Source organism: Cydia splendana, chromosome 25 (assembly GCF_910591565.1).
Source record: "Cydia splendana chromosome 25, ilCydSple1.2, whole genome shotgun sequence".
Taxonomy (NCBI): Eukaryota; Metazoa; Arthropoda; class Insecta; order Lepidoptera; family Tortricidae; genus Cydia; species Cydia splendana.
The window spans coordinates 5,627,900-5,645,577 of NC_085984.1; the positions used below are offsets into that span (position 1 = coordinate 5,627,900).

At 41.7% G+C, this 17,678-nt stretch overlaps 1 protein-coding gene across 1 annotated transcript in view; it reads right to left on the reverse strand.

The window, feature by feature from the left end:
* LOC134802849 (unconventional myosin-Va) overlaps positions 1 to 17,678 on the reverse strand; it is a 68,832-nt gene that overhangs the window by 33,702 nt on the left and 17,452 nt on the right. Inside the window, exons 12-23 of the mRNA XM_063775586.1 lie at positions 14,829 to 14,973; positions 14,194 to 14,330; positions 12,984 to 13,182; positions 12,334 to 12,569; positions 11,681 to 11,859; positions 10,980 to 11,060; positions 9,051 to 9,189; positions 8,147 to 8,304; positions 5,330 to 5,504; positions 5,031 to 5,120; positions 4,437 to 4,621; positions 2,534 to 2,790 (exon numbers count right to left, since the gene is read on the reverse strand). Of these exons, the coding sequence (XP_063631656.1) occupies positions 2,534 to 2,790; positions 4,437 to 4,621; positions 5,031 to 5,120; positions 5,330 to 5,504; positions 8,147 to 8,304; positions 9,051 to 9,189; positions 10,980 to 11,060; positions 11,681 to 11,859; positions 12,334 to 12,569; positions 12,984 to 13,182; positions 14,194 to 14,330; positions 14,829 to 14,973 (1,981 nt within the window). The remainder of the gene's footprint in view (positions 1 to 2,533; positions 2,791 to 4,436; positions 4,622 to 5,030; positions 5,121 to 5,329; positions 5,505 to 8,146; positions 8,305 to 9,050; positions 9,190 to 10,979; positions 11,061 to 11,680; positions 11,860 to 12,333; positions 12,570 to 12,983; positions 13,183 to 14,193; positions 14,331 to 14,828; positions 14,974 to 17,678) is intronic.

Genomic DNA, 17,678 nt, shown 5'->3' on the forward strand with positions numbered 1-17,678 from the left:
TGTGACGTAATTAATGGATGACCCCTTATACGTATTTCCAACAACGCAGCGCAGCGTGGGTAGACCCCCCACAAGGAGGACTGATGAGTCTGATGACCTGGTAAAGGTCGCGGGAGTCCGCTGGATGCGGGTGGCGCAAGACCGGTCATTGTGGCACTCTTTGGGGGAGGCCTATGTCCAGCAGTGGACGCCCTCTGGCTGATATGATGATGATGATGATGACGATGGTGATGATGGTGATGATGATGGTGTGTATTTCCAAAAATACCCAATCGTACTAAAGTGTCATTCTATGGAACTTGCTAACTATGTAAACAAACCGCCATATTGAAATTGTCTCTGAATGATGAATTTACTAGTGACTTTTGTTTACATAGTTAGCAAGTTCCATAGAATGACACTTTAGATTTAGACTAGTATTGGTAGCTGCAATGTCAGTATGAAATCCCCAAAGTTAAGAAAGATTACGTGATTTCCGAAAAGGTAATCACGTTCAGTTCGCGCATGATTTCAAATGTAGGTATACCAGGCTTAGTAAATTCGCTACCCGACTTTTCTCTCAATTCGTAATTTAATAATGTAACTTAACAAATGGGAAGATTTAGGTGCGTTTTCCTTATTTACTCGTTATTGAGGTATTCGTATGGGAAATGAAAGCTGTATATAGAAAATAAATTCTACATATCGAAATATTGCCAGATTACTCGGATTGGCTGGGTTGGCGAGGGCCGAAATATAGTTGGTCAAGCAGATCTTGTCAGTAGAAAAAGGCGGCAAATTTGAAAAAACTAGGCGCGAAGGTATATTGTCTCATAGAAAATTTGAATTTCGCGCCTTTTTCTATTGACAAGATTTGCTTGACCATTTATATTTAGCGGGCGCCTAATGTTCAAGGAAATCAGTGTTATAAATATTACAATTTTGCAACAGCGATCCAAACTCTGTCCATCTTTGAACTCTATGGTTTTCATCCCATTTTTTACATTTTACAACAAAGAACAAACCTTTCCAGAATTGAGCTCTGCTCTCAAACTGCTTCGACCACACCGGAACTTCTGGCGTTGTGTGATCACTTTGAATATACTCGTCAGTTCCATGTTCAGGAACTTTCGGCGACTCACATGTGTCTAATGAGGCCACGGTGGGCTCGTCGGGTGTCTTTTCAGTTGGGACACCCATTGTCATTTTATTTCGGCTTCATTACTCGTTTAAGTATTTATCTTACTTTTCTGTTATCAATCTTACTTTTTATTTTATTTTCTAACAAATAGTACTTGCATTGCATAAGGCAGCCATTCTCAAAGTGTGCTCCGCGGACCCCAAGGGTTCCGCAAAGCCTCTATTGGGGCTCCGCGAGAATACTTGTAATATTAAGGAAAATAACAGCTCTTCTATAGGCATATCTGGTCCACAGTGACCAACGAAAACTTTTAATTTGGGTCTCTGTCAAATATTTCGCTTGCCAAAAGGGTTCCGTCACCAAAAAGGTTGAGAAGGTGTTATTAGTTGTCAAGTGGACCCCAGGCTTACATGAGCCGTGACAAGAAGCCGGTACAACGTTAGGAAGATAATGACATAGTAATTATGTACTTTATTGAATTGAAACTTATAACACACATAAAATTAATTGACGGAGCACCGACAGATGTCATAAAGTATTTGGTTCGAGTTTACGTTACAATGGCTAATTCAAATTATGGTTAAATTAATAACCAGACTCAAAAGTTAACTTTTTTTTTTAAATCTATATTTAAGATTATAGCTAGTAATTGCCTATTCCAAATATTATGAATAAAGTAATGTACGGACCACAAAAATTATACAAATCAATTCACAACACTATCACCGATAAAACTTCTTAATCTCACTCGTTATCTACATTTTAATTCATTTCACCATCAAATAGTTTACAATTACGCGCCAAAACAAGACTTAAACAATAAAAGGTTATATCACAGTTATTGTCAATAATTTAGGTCAAACCGCGTGGCCAGTAAACAAATCTGTTATCAGCTGTATCAAAGCTGTTATCAGCTTCATTACGTTATCAGATTAATCAGGTTTTTATAATAGCACTAGCTACTGACCGTAACTTCGACTGTTGATAATGATTTTCGCGATAAAAACTATCCTAAGTTCTTCCCCGGAACTCCATGCCAACTACATATACCCCGTTTTTTTAGATAATATTTTTTCTAACCTCAATAGAAGTGGTAATTTTTCTTCCGAAATGGCATGGTTCCTGCAATTTTTAATCTTATCAACAATGCCCCTTATCATATATCATATATTGTTTAGATAGATATTAATCATTTTTATTTTAATTAAGTACGACTGTACTCGCCCACCTCTTCAACACCTCGCCCACTTAGCAACTTCTGCTGCTGACTGTACTTTATATAGCGCGATATCATCGCTCGTCTCATTCCTTTTCGTATAAGTTCTTTTTATTTCGTTTTAGTATCAGTTTCGTACAGTCTGTACACACAGATGTTTGACCGGCTACAGCTACACTTTCTAAAGTAAACCTTACCTTCAATCGCCAAATCGAACTGCTCCTTAGAACTCTTCAACTCATTAGCCAGCTTCTCGCTCTCTCCCTCCCACGCCTCCCTCTCTATCTTGTACGTCTTCTCTATCTCTTTCTTCTCCTCGATGAGCTGCTTGTTGCTGTCCCGCTCGCTCGCCAGCTCGGCTTGGAGCGCGGCTATAACGCTGTCCTTGTCTTCGATGGACACTTTGAGAGTCTTAGCCTCGATTTCGACTAGGCGGAGGAGTTCTAGTTTCGCTCTAAAAAGGAAAATAATAATAAGTTAAAAGGTATTCAGCAATCACACACACAACAATTGAAAATATTTCCAAGTTTATTTAAAAAACCGGATAAGTTCGAGTCGGACTCGCCCACCGAGGGTTCCGTACTTTTTATTATTTTTTGTTATAGCGGCAACAGAAATACATCATCTGTGAAAATTTCAACTGTCTCGCTATCACGGTTCATGAGATACAGCCTGGTGACAGAGAGACGGACAGTGGAGTTTTAGTAGGGTCCCGTTTTTACGCTTTGGGTACGAAACCCTAAAAAACATCGACCTTAAACGCAATAGGGAGTATTACTGCAATGTTCTGCCGCCAGAGTGCAGCACTAATATGTTAAGAAACCATAGAGTAACTTATACATACTAGGCCTTAAACTGTTTTTTGACAAGTTTTCACTATGACATTGATGCACCAAGGCGGTTTGCTTACAGGTGGCCTACCGCGAAACGCGAAAATCGAAATATCTTTACCTGCCTCTCTATCGATCGAATAAGCAAGAGTGATAGAGAGGCTGAAACCGAACTTTCGATTGTCGTGTTTCACGGTAGGCCATGTGATTGACCTAGTGACGCATGATGTGTCATTGATGATGTCAATGAGGTTTGTTTACTGTATGTGCTAGTGGTGCCCCCTACGCAGAGCTTTGCCTAATATTCCCTATTGGTAAAACATCGTTGATCGTAAAGGACCCCGGGCCTAATGTATGGAAAATGTGGTTTCAGTTAAATGTCCTGGGATTTTGATACGTTTTAGATTTCAGTGCCTTAGGGTGGTCATTGCGTCTCACTCACTCATTAAGCAAAATGTGAGACGCAATAAACATTGGACAAATATATTGGATGGATGGAATACTACCCTTAACTAAAAGTCTCTATGGGTGCTACAACTGTTTTCGAGTCCCTTTTTAAGTTTTAACTAGATATATCTTATTTGCCATTTCTATCGAACACCATTTTAGAGACAACCGGCGAAGGGTAGTTGTACGCGTCTACAGGCTACGGTAACAGCTTTAAGCGGTCAGTTTGCCTGTTTGCAACCATAACACACATTTGGTCTTCTGCTGCGCCTCCCCCAACTTCTGCTGCAGGCTGATGATCTTGTTCTCCAGACCCTTGTTCAGGGTCTTCACGTGGTCCAGACTCCTGGCCTCGATGCGGAGACGCTTGTAGAGGAGGACCTGGGTATTGTGGTTGTTTGCAACCCTTATAATACATACTTAGCCTCAGCCAGCTGGGCGGCCAACGGTTCCAAGGCCTTGGTCTTCTGCTGTGCTTCCCCCAACTTCTGCTGAAGACTGATGATGTTCTCCAGACCCTTGTCCAGGGTCTTCACGTGGTCCAGACTCCTGGCCTCGATGCGGAGACGCTTGTAGAGGAGGACCTGGGTATTGTGGTTGTTTGCAACCCTTATAATACATACTTAGCCTCAGCCAGCTGGGCGGCCAACGGTTCCAAGGCCTTGGTCTTCTGCTGTGCTTCCCCCAACTTCTGCTGAAGACTGATGATGTTCTCCAGACCCTTGTCCAGGGTCTTCACGTGGTCCAGACTCCTGGCCTCGATGCGGAGACGCTTGTAGAGGACCTGGGTATTGTGGTTGTTTGCAACCCTCATAAAACATACTTAGCCTCAGCCAGCTGGGCGGCCAACGGTTCCAAGGCTTTGGTCTTCTGCTGCGCCTCCCCCAACTTCTGCTGCAGGCTGATGATCTTGTTCTCCAGACCCTTGTTCAGGGTCTTCACGTGGTCCAGACTCCTGGCCTCGATCCGGAGACGCTTGTAGAGGCGACGGGCGAGGAAGCGGCGGACCTGGGTATTATGGTTGTGTTTAGAGTATGCGGGGTTAACGGGTTATGATTTGGGGCAGTGAACAATGGAAACTTCGTAATGATATTGTCTTTGGATACCGCATTAGTTTTTTTAGGATAATGTTAAGTTAATATTGGTTTACGATTAATGGTAACAACTATGGCTGTCAAAAAGAGATTTCTAATTGCATCCTTACGGAAACCTTACTTTTTGACAACCGACTATATTGATGATATTTTTGGTTGTTTGGTAGTAGTCACTAATCAGAGAACTCTACGTGACAACCAAAGATATCATCATAATAACGAAATATATCGTGTGTCCACAGAACTTAGAGGGGCCAAAAGGCTCTGATATTGCGCCCTTAGTTAAGCGGTAGACTTATAAAAGTACTGATAGATGTACTCACAGAAGCCTGCGCTATTATGATACCGCGTCGCATCGCCTTGACGCGCTTCCTCGCGAGGTAGCCGCGGGCGTAGCGTTGGATCGTCAGAGCCTGAAATAAACATTATTTATTTATTTATTTTAAACTTTATAACACATCAAAAAAAAGTACAAATGGCGGACTTAATGCCTCGTAAAGCATAAGCATAATGATTGACATTACAAGAATTTATTCTTCACACAAAGAAATGAACACCCTAAAATGAAAGTTTTGCAAAAACGATCTAAACGAACTCATTATAATAATTTGATTAAACTTACTGCTTTGACCCTGCGCGCATCTCTATACAGCCTGCGGGCCAGATATCCTCTGGCGTGAGCTTGCAGCCCTGTGGCGAGGCGGCGGAGCCGCTGGTACTGGCGGCGCGCTGCCCAGCCGCGTAAGTAGCGCTGGATCTTGATCGCGGCTCGGGTGCGGCGGACCTCTTGCGCTTTGCTAAAGAATACAACACAATATTATTCATTGGTCACCAGAAAACGTGATAATACTCGAAGCTAATAGACAATGGACAATAGGCGGTCTTATAGGTAAACATATTTTTACATTACTGCAGAGGCCGTGAAGTAAGGGATTGCAGGACGAGATTGCGGTAGACAAAGCGAGTCTTGCAATCCCTGTTCCGGCCAAGGATTGTATAGTGATTTTCTCAAACAATGTAAGAAAATATTGTAATTACAATAACTACTAAGTAATCAAGTAATAAAAATGTATAAATTGCCGCCTTTTTATTTTTTAAACTTGACATTTGAAAAAGCTATTCGAGCACCATGTTTAACCGCTTATAAATATAGTACCATAGTTTTTTTTTTAATTTTAATGTAGCAAGTATCCTTACAGAGAGAGTGGTCATTGGCTGTATGTAATATTTCCTTTGTCAGTCTAATCTTAGTGAGCAAATTTAAAAAGTTAGAGCAGCGGCAATAATGTACGTTTCATACTAACTCCCTACATTACTTCTTGGCCTAGGTCAAGAAGTAATGTAAGGAGCCATAAATGAGCAACTTCATGCCTTCATTTCGTGACATTAACGCATACATTTCAGAGTATGTTTGAGAAAACATTTTTTTTCATGTCGAAATTCAAAGCAATTGATCCGATAAGTAAAAAGTAAAATGTTTGAAAAGATGCCTTTGTGTTTTACTTACTGAGTGTTCGAATACATCCGGTATATCAATAAATAAAGACAAGTATTCATTGTGAATTTAATCAGAAATCTAAAAATTAGTCTCATCATATACGTAATTTCTCTTTTTGTCTCTCTGTAGTGACCAGCAAAATTACTACTCTAGTCTCTCTACTTGAAAACATACTAATTTAAAAAAAAATCGTACGTCTTAAATATCTTTTTTCAATGTAAATTTTATGTAGATTTGACTGTATTCCTGGGGTAAATAGTAAATGTACGGCGGCGCGTGTAGTGTTGTATCGAGCGTGCACAGAGGCGGCTCTCATACGCCCGGCTCATAGGCGGCTTCAACATCCAGTATAGTTTAACACACTAAGCACTGAAGTGTAATGTAACATCATACCGTCTGGCGAGAAAGCCTCGGCAGTGAGCTTGCAGACCACGCAAGGCGCGCATGCGGCGCAAGTACTTGCGTCGGGCCACGAAACGCCGCACGCAATTTTCCACGCAATATAGGCCAAAGTAATGCAACATCATACTGACCGTCTGGCGAGGAAGCCTCGGCAGTGAGCTTGCAGGCCACGCAAGGCGCGCATGCGGCGCAAGTACTTGTGTGTTGCCACGAAACGACGCACGCAACTTTGCACGCAATACAGGCCAAAGTAATGCAACATCATACTGACCGTCTGGCGAGGAAGCCTCGGCAGTGAGCTTGCAGGCCACGCAAGGCGCGCATGCGGCGCAAGTACTTGCGTCTTGCCACGAAACGACGAACGCAACTTTGCACGCAATATACTTAGGCCAAAGTAATGTAACATCATACTGACCGTCTGGCGAGGAAGCCTCGGCAGTGAGCTTGCAGGCCACGCAAGGCGCGCATGCGGCGCAAGTACTTGCGTCTTGCCACGAAACGACGAACGCAACTTTGCACGCAATATACTTAGGCCAAAGTAATGTAACATCATACTGACCGTCTGGCGAGGAAGCCTCGGCAGTGAGCTTGCAGGCCACGCAAGGCGCGCATGCGGCGCAAGTACTTGCGTCTTGCCACGAAACGACGAACGCAACTTTGCACGCAATATACTTAGGCCAAAGTAATGTAACATCATACTGACCGTCTGGCGAGGAAGCCTCGGCAGTGAGCTTGCAGGTCACGCAAGGCGCGCATGCGGCGCAAGTACTTGCGACTTGCCACGAAACGACGAACGCAACTTTGCACGCAATATAGGCCAAAGTAATGTAACATCATACTGACCGTCTGGCGAGGAAGCCTCGGCAGTGAGCTTGCAGGCCACGCAAGGCGCGCATGCGGAACAAGTACTTGCGTCTTGCCACGAAACGACGAACGCAACTTTGCACGCAATATACTTAGGCCAAAGTAATGTAACATCATACTGACCGTCTGGCGAGGAAGCCTCGGCAGTGAGCTTGCAGGCCACGCAAGGCGCGCATGCGGCGCAAGTACTTGCGTCTTGCCACGAAACGACGCACGCAACTTTGCACGCAATATAGGCCAAAGTAATGTAACATATCATACTGACCGTCTGGCGAGGAAGCCTCGGCAGTGAGCTTGCAGGCCACGCAAGGCGCGCATGCGGCGCAAGTACTTGCGTCTTGCCACGAAACGACGCACGCAACTTTGCACGCAATATAGGCCAAAGTAATGTAACATATCATACTGACCGTCTGGCGAGGAAGCCTCGGCAGTGAGCTTGCAGGCCACGCAAGGCGCGCATGCGGCGCAAGTACTTGCGTCTTGCCACGAAACGACGCACGCAACTTTGCACGCAATATAGGCCAAAGTAATGCAACATCATACTGACCGTCTGGCGAGGAAGCCTCGGCAGTGTGCTTGCAGGCCACGCAAGGCGCGCATGCGGCGCAAGTACTTGCGTCTTGCCACGAAACGACGCACGCAATATAGGCCAAAGTAATGTAACATCATACTGACCGTCTGGCGAGGAAGCCTCGGCAGTGAGCTTGCAGGCCACGCAAGGCGCGCATGCGGCGCAAGTACTTGCGTCGGGCCACGAAACGACGCACGCAACTTTGCACACGCACGCAGTATAGGCGCTGGATGTCGGCACGGATCTTCTCTAGATATGCCACCTGGAAATAAGAAGGTACATTATTAAATAGTATATAAAATTGGGTACTATTTAGCAGGTTCCATGATTCGGCGACCATTAGTCAATACGACGGGCGTTTTAACCGCCTAATTTCTTTAGATATATTTGTATCGGTGATTCTCTACATTTGAATGATATTTCTGGGCTCCGTTTCTTAAAAGCCTGTATCTTGTAATACAAGCGGATGTCACTTTTTGACAGCTTTTGTTAGAAAGGGAGTTCCATTTGTATTACAAGTTACAAGCTTTTGAGAAACGGGCCCCTGGTGGTTTGGTATAGAAGTCAGGGACCTCTAACAGTCAACCAAAAATATCGTCATAATATCGGAACATTTTGTCATATATATGTCCAAAGGAATTGGGAAGACAAAAGTGCTCATGCATCGGTATTGGGCATTTCTATTTAAAGTTGTACCCCCACCTTGCATTTTTGATTTTGGAGTTTTTATATTATTTCCACTCAGAATCACGAGCTCTTTCGATCCTGATACAAGAAAAAAAGTGTCCCCAAAATTTCATACATATTTTTACAGAACATATGGTCCTATTTTCCCGCGTAAAATAGCACTTTTCGTGCGTATGTCAAAAGTTTAAAGGGCCATATGTACTGTAAAACGTTGTATGATACACGTGCGAATAGGTAATTCGCAACTCGTGTCGATTTAAAACACTCCCTATTAGTCGAATTTCGTACGTGTATAATATTACCTGCTTGAATCTGTCTTACCTGTCCCGCCCTGAAGAATATCTTGGTGGCACCGAACTGGTATTTGTCCGGGTCCTTCAGGTGCGTAGCTAAAATCCGCCGACATGTGCCTTTGATGTCTCCGCGATCTAGCTCTTTGTGGGCGCAGAGGAGGCGATATCTGTGCAACATTTTAAATATGAAGTAATTATATACATCAACAATTTGATGTGTATAATTACTTCATTTGTATTGATATATATATATTTTTTTATCCTGACCAAATAGGGAATAAAGCATTTATTCTTCGAGCAACACGGAAGGGAGGCGGCATTCGCACTATTTCCCCTCTGCCGAGGTACAAGATTAGCGCGTCAATCTAATCTAGCGCGGGTAATAAAACTAGTTGCACCTGGATTTTTCACTAGACCGAGTCCAGACGCGCACGTGAACACTGCTGCACAAAAATGCCTGTTTGCTCGGTTTTTTGTTATAAAAAGAGGTCGGGGACATCAAATTTACAAAAAGAAAGTGTTACATTTTACATGTAATATTTTTTTTTTACATATCATACGTTTAATTATATTCAAACACAATTATTATATTTTAGTCTCATGTAATTGTTGGATTTATCGATTTTGCTCGCTCAGTACAAATTGCGGATCGGTCGAGCGACAAATCCGACTTCTCATCTCTCAGAATACAATAACATACTTCAACGAAAATGTGTTAGTGTGCGTCTTGTGACACTTGTCACTCTTCCTGACTCGTCCGTACACAAAAAGAGATCGAGGTTTGCAAGATTTGTCTTTGACGTGTGTCATTTTCTATGTATTTGTGTCGTCATTACAGATTGGATTTTGATGGGATTTTGTATGTAAGTGTGTGAGAAGTGCGACTGTGTGCACCTTTCCCCCCGCGAAAAATGGCAGAAAGATTTGTACGGTGAGATATCGCTTGGGCCCCTCCCTTCCGATGTGTCGGAAGCCGGTGTTGCTCGAAGCATTTATTACAACAATCATAAGTAATACATAGGCAAAGGGTTAGGTAATACATATGTGGGTAGGGTAGAAAAGTGGTTTCAATCGATGTGTGGAAGGGCGGCACCGTCGTCGAACCCAAGCCACCTGGCGGTGGACTTAAACCGGTGGCGTGTGCCTAGGATACACATGCTGGTGGCACGTATTGATATTAAGTGATCTATTTATTAAGTAATATATTTTGTATAAGACTGTTTGTGAAGTGCGAGTCGGATTCGCCCACCGAGGGTTCCGTACTTTTTAGTATTTGTTGTTAAAGCGGCAACAGAAATACATCTTCTGTGAAAATTTCAACTTTCTATCACGACTCATGAGATACAGCCTGATGACAGACAGACGGACGGACAGACGCACAGTGGAGTCTTAGTAATAGGTTTTTACCCTTTGGAACTCTAAAAAACCATCTATTCGGCGTTCAGTTTTCAACGATAATACACATCGTATTTAGTAATCCGCGAGATCTCCCAGTTACAGATTTTAAATAGTCGTCCCAGATATATTGCTCAAAAAGTTGGCTACATTTTACTGGTTTATTCAAAACAAGATATCCACATATTGGAGTCCCATTGTATAAGCTGCAAAATTGTATGGACACAATTAATTGGCTACTTTCCTACTACGTCAAATCAGCAACTTTTTTAGAACTGTCAAAATGATTTGCTAATATGGAATTTATATGAAAAAGAGTATAGTGACGTCACGGTCAACTTACGTCCTCTTCATATTTCAATCTGATTTATTCAATAAAAATTGTGTTTAAAAATACCTGCTATCTGTGTTTTTCTAATTATCTGGTGCTTTATTTCGTGCACGGTGTGGAATAATTTATTGTATAGGAAACATCTCTATTAAACCATGGAACATTGCAGCTGGGTGTCCATGTCTTACTGATTCGCTTAGCGACATCTAACCTTGAATGAAAATAGTTTACCTATTGAAGAAGTCTTGGTACAACCATCTGGACGGGAAGCCGGCTGCTGATATCCTTATGGTCTCCAACACACCGCACGCTCTGAAAACAACGCAGACGTTTAAATTTAATTGACCCATCGTGTACGAAATCAACTATCTAATCGTGGACTTTATTGCTATGAGATAAAGCCTACAAATGGTCACTTATGTGCTTGAATAGTTGCCGGTGTTACGATCCAGTTGTAACGATATGGGGCATTATCTATGAAAAGGAACCTTACTGTTGATGGCGCTTACGCCGTTCAGCGTCGCGCGGCATTGTATTTATATCGGAGCATCGTTTATAATGGCGTAATCGCCATCGACAATAAGGTCCCTTTTCATAGATAACGTCATATATTAAGGCACATATAGTAGGGTGCATAATAGCGGGGAGGGTCGCCGTAAAAAGTGACAAGCGTTTGCGTGTCTACTGTCTGCTTTACGGCTCGGCCACGATATTGCGCGACCGGCGGCGGAACATTCCTTTTTTGTTACCAAATATGTAAGGAAATCTGGTAACAAAAAAGGAATGTTTCTTAGAAACTTTCTGGGACATTTTGGGAAATGTGGTGGAAGTTGTTCAGCTTCATGTACTTTACCAGCATACCATTTTTTATAGAAAGCTAAGATGTGATCGAAATGTACAATATTTTTGAGAATTTCTCAAATCAGTCTCACCTGAGTTGGTTGACGGCCCTCGCTGGATGGAACTGGAAGGGCTGCTTGGTGTCGTTGGGCTTGATGCAGCGCACGTAGTGCGGGGTGGTCGCGGACAGGGTCGCCATGAGAGCCGACAGGGAGGCTCGAAACTGCGCGCCCACTGTCTGCTTCTGTCCGGACGCTCGGCGAGGCGGTTGCTGAAAAAATAACGTTCATTCATTAAGTAGAATTACAATACAATACAAATATACTCTTTCTTGCACACCTCATTACAGGAAACAATACAAAGATTACAAGAAAGGAAGAGGTTAAACAACAGGCGGTCAGGAATTAGTTATTTTCTCGGCGTTTATGGTTAGGTGTCTCTTAATTTTTCGAATTTTTGCCTGTTTTGGCATTTTTGATTCATTTGGCATTTTACCGTATGGCTAGGGAGTGACAGACAGATTCGATTGTGAAACTTTATTTCACAATCGAATTAAATAAATATAAATGGTGGATTTAATGCCTTACAAGCATTCTCTTCCAGCCAAATTCCAGTCAACTATAAAACCAAACATATATATCAAAAGTCAGTTCAGTGAGAAAAAACCCTTTCAGATAACACAAGAACAAAATATACTACAAAATAAATTATATTCAAAACAACAACAAAATATACTACAAATTACCGTAAGACTAGTAAGTGGTACGGCAGGCGTGGTCCGTCGCCGTGAAGGCGGAGGCAACGTCGCCGTGGCATTTCCCTCCGACACTCGATCCGAATCGAACATGGCATGGATCAGCCGGCAACTGGTCGCTGATTTGATGCACTCTAACTGCTCTTCTGATACAGTGTCTCTGTTCTTCTCTAGGAAGCCCCCGCATTGGTATTCCACGTTATCGGCGAAGTGCTTTATTATGAAAGCTGGAACAACAATGTTTTATTAAGAAACATAAATCAGAGATACTAAAAATTTTTTAAGGGCGTATTACCCTTTAAAATTTTTAGTTATAACGCGATATTTTCGCCTATTTGGCATTTTGGCCGTTTCGGTCTATATTAGCCAAGAATATCCTTTGATTGTGTGTTGTTTGTAGCAACTGTACCCGATTAAGATGCTATTAACATAATTATAGTATGCTTAAGACTAAAAAAAATATGGCCTATCATGCCTCCGCCATTTTGAAAAATTTACCAATACTGAATCTACATAAAACATCTATATGAAGAACCTGCTAAATAAAATTCGGAGACCATCCGGATATCCGGACAGACATACGACAGCATTTTTGCCCAAGATGAAACGGAGACCTTAGCTTCGCACGGTCAAATATTTACCTTGATTCCCGAATCTCGGTTTCATGAAGTGCGGATACTTGTGGCAGCTCTCGTGCAGCTTGGCCACGAAGCCCTGGTCGGAGCCCTGCGGCACGCGGCACTGCTCGTCCAGGAGCGCCAGGACTCCGAGCCGGTCCTCGATCAGGTCGATGCAAGGCTGGTTGTCGTAGAAGTCGATCATTTTCCATGATATTTCTTCCTGTAAAAAAATATGTAGAATGTAGATACCATCGCACACACTGTTAACTGGACATTGGTGCACCTTACGCCTTTTCTAATAAGGTCCACCTATGTACAGTTAGGAATGTTGCTGTTTGTACCTAGATGCGATTTTTTTGTTCTTGCGATTTTTCTTATTTGTTTATCATAACTAGGATTCGCATATCATCACGCGGTCCTAGATCACGCGGCCGCGGTAGGCCTAAGAAGCGCTGGCTGGACGTCGTGACAGCGGACATGGGAGAGAACAATCTCACACCCGAGGATGCCGAAGACCGGGCAAAGTGGAGAAGACTGAGCAGGAAAGCGGACCCTGGCGCTACGCCGTGAAAACGCTAGGTGAAGAAGAAGAACTAGGATTCGCATATCGTAAGTTAGCTACAAATAAATAAAAGAAAGTGGTTAAACAATGTGTGCATTCAAAAATACGAAACTAAACATTTTGGCGCGCACTTTTTGCATTTCAATATAGAGTTACACCAAGCTAAGCAGCGATTTTGATAGCCCAGATTTTGCAAATCTTATACCTCTGAACGAGCAATTCTTGGATATATGGATCTCGGAAACGGCTCTAACGATTTCGATGAAATTCGCTATATGGGGGTTTTCGGGGTGATAAATCGATCTAGCTAGGTCTTATCTCCGGGAAAACGCGCATTTTTGAGTTGTTACATGTTTTCCGAGCAAAGCTCGGTCTCCCAGATATTATTATTTAAACGTCATAACGTCAACGTCGTTTTAACGTCATGTCGTCCTTTCTATTTATGTTATTTAGCATTATATATGTGGAAGCTTGTAATTTGTATATAGTAGATAAGTCTATTAACCTATGTATATTAGGCAGTAAGCATCCCGAATAAAAAAAAATAATCTCATAGAAGTTTAAAATAACACTTGCACAGTCTGGGTTATCAAAATAGTTGCCAACTCAGCTTGTACTAACTCTATGAAGATCATCAATGCTTGAGATATTTCTAAAATAGGTACTAACTTTAATATATTCGTCCTGCTCCAACTTGAACACGTGCGAGTTGAACTGTTGTTGAAGCTTCTCGTTGGCGTAGTTGATGCAGAACTGCTCGAACGAGTTGATTTCGAACGTTTCGAACCCGTAGATGTCCAATACACCTAAAAAAAGAATATGAATACGATGATCTTTGTACAGGCACAGAATAAAATAATAGTACTAGGTACAGAAGACTCGCTCTCTAACAAAACGCGTCTGTTACGATCAGGACAGATATGGCCGCTAGGTGGCGCAATCGCCACGCACGGCTCATGGCTAGCCACCAAAATTGGTGTGGGACGGATGTATTTGTAGCTACTTGTTGCGACGCGACGAAATCTCGGAGTGAGCCACGCCTGGTATAGGTACCTACTTATTTAGGATCGGCAATGTGCTTGTAACACCGCTGGAGTTTATCAAGCGTCCATTGGTGGCGTTACCCGAGATAATTCGTAGCAATTTCTTTTAATTTCAAAACTTAAGACAGTTAATACATACTTCTTAGTCTCCAACAGCATTTTTTGGCCAATTTGGCATTATGTTAAATTTTGATAGTGAATTTGCTCAATTACCAATTAATTTTGCTCGTTTTGGCATTTTGTTAATTTTCACCAACTTACCAATAAAATGACTCTTATTTTGCTCTGTCTCCAACGCTCGATTCACACATTTGACGAGCCAAGCGAACATTTCGCCGTACATTCGCTTGGCGAGCGCATCACGAGCGAATGAGGCTCGGTGCGTGTCCATTCGAGACACTATTACCTTAAAAAACAAATGCGATACGTTTAAAAAAACTGTTAATATTGAATTCGCGAATTGAACTTTCTTGAGGCTTTCTTTATAATATACTGATAGTGATACATCGAATACATCCTAGTTTTTTTGTAAAAGAAAAGGTTGAAATACGAATACGATACTTTTGATATATTTGGTCACTTTGGCCGTCACGATCAGTCAATTAATCAATCAAATTAGTATTTCTGGTCATAATAGGCTCACATAGTTTGATAGTAATTACACTACTACTATTGGGGAGTATTACTGCAATGATCTGCCGCCAGAGTGCAGCACTAATTTGTTTAGAAAACCATAGAGTAACTTATACATACTAGGTCTTAAACAGTTTTTTGACAAGTTTTCACTATGACATTGAGGTGGTTTGTTTACAGGCCTACCGCGAAACGCGAAAATCGAAATTTCTTTATCTGCCTCTCTATCGATCGAATATGCAAGAGTGATAGAGAGGCAGAAACCGAACTTTCCATTGTCGTGTTTCACGGTAGGCCATGTGATTGGCCTAGTGACGCCCTCTTCGCATAGTTTTGCGTAATATTCCCTTTTGATGCGTTATTACGTTACCTAACATTATTCTTAAAATGTCATGTGAAATAATGAAAGGATACGGATTTTAACACATTCGACACCGCGTACCCGACTCTCGGGCACTCGTAAACTTTACTCAGATGCCGGCATACCCGCTAGTCGGGCAAGAGCTATAAACCTACACGCGACGCCGAAGTGCCCGACAGGCGGGCAAGCATTGCATCTTCACTACCTCAGGGCTGCCACTGCCACTAACAGAAAAAATTGTAAGTCTTCTGATTATTATGTGGTCTAAAAGTTGGTACAGTTGATTATTATATTTTATTACTTCACTTTGTATTTTTCCCATACAACCATTTCCAGTCGCCGTTACGACGCGGTGTTGACACATCTTGTGTCGACACCGTCTGTTTCGGTCACAATTCCAGTCGCAGAGTCGTCGCCGTGTCGACACAGTTACCAGAAATGGGGAAGGGTCGACACATGACACAAAGTGACATAAAGTGTGGTCGCCGTGTGCACACATTGTTTCGGGTTTGCGACTACTTTATGCCAAAATCATTCGTTCATTCGTTCATTTTGTTCCTGTCAAATGGAAACTGTCAGATGGAAAAATACTTAAATAAAAATAAGTGACATTAATACGCCATCTCTAAAACGGATTACAAGACGTAATTATATATTGTTTGCATTTATATTACAATAGGACTTAAATTATTATGGGGAATTAAACTGCTCGAGTGATTTGATAAACTAAGTGTAATATAATCAACGCGCCACCACATTGTTTTAGTTTAGCCGGAAATGAAATTGTTTACTTCTCAGTGCCTGTGTTCATAACTATATTATTTGAAGCATTTTTAGTACTTCGATGCGTATACTATACTTAAATAACAGAAATAACGCTTTACATACTACGAAACTTGTTAATTATGATGTATAAATATGGTTTAAGGCTGAGAAATATTGCAGTCACAAAGTAGTTGCAATGTTTCGACTTTGTGTCGACTCTGTGTTGACACATGACACGCGCTGTCAAAAGTAATAAAGTTACTGGTATGTTACTGGATTTGCAAAATGGCTCCTTGTGTTGATTTGTTTTCAGATATTCTCAAAGTGTAAAAATGCCGTGGTCAGAGATGGGCATTAATCGATTAACTGTTTATTCGACTAATTAATGGAATAAAAAAAGTTAATTCTCAAATTTTAATCGCGATTAGTTTAGTCGACCTAACATAGATTGAAATTGAATGAATCTGAATATTAATCAAATAAATTATCGATTAAATCTCGATTGAAAGTTGACAGGGGGCCATTTTTGTACGTATAAATAATAGAAATGTCTTGCATGCAGATGGTAGCAAAACACTTTGTCATAAAAGTCGAGATGGGTGTCGATATATAGGTTTTAGGGAGTGCCGATTTCGAAAATAATGACCATTTTGGAATCCGAAATGGCGGCCATGCACTGTGTCATAAAAGTCGTCATGGATGTCGTTTTATAGGTTTTAGGGGGCCCCGATTTAGAAAATGATGACCATTTTGAAATCCAAAATGGCGGCCATGCACTATGTCATAAAAGTCGTCATGGGTGTCGTTTTATAGGTTTTGGGGGGCGCAGATTTCGAAAATGATAATATTTTCAATTTAAAAATGGCGGCAATGCACTATGTCGTAAAAGTCGTCATGGATATCGTTTTATAGGTTTTAGGGGGCGCAGATTTCGAAAATGATGACTATTTTGGATTCCAAGATGGCGGCCATGCACTATGTCATAAAAGTCGTCATGGATGTTGTTTTATAGGTTTTAGGGGCGCAGATTTCGAAAATGATAACATTTTCAATTTCAAAATGGCGGCAATGCACTATGTCATAAAAGTCGTCATGGATATCGTTTTATAGGTTTTAGGGGGCGCAGATTTCGAAAATGATGACTATTTTGGATTCTACTGTTATGATAAAATACGTAGCCGCCATCTTGGATTATAAAATGATCATCGTTTTCGAATTCTGCACTCCCTAAAACCTATAAATCGACATCCGTGACGACGCAAGTTATCTTTATTTTCAGATCTAATAAATTGCTACAGAATACAAAGGACAAAAAAGAAGCGAGGAGGTAATGAAACAAGCAAAAATACAGA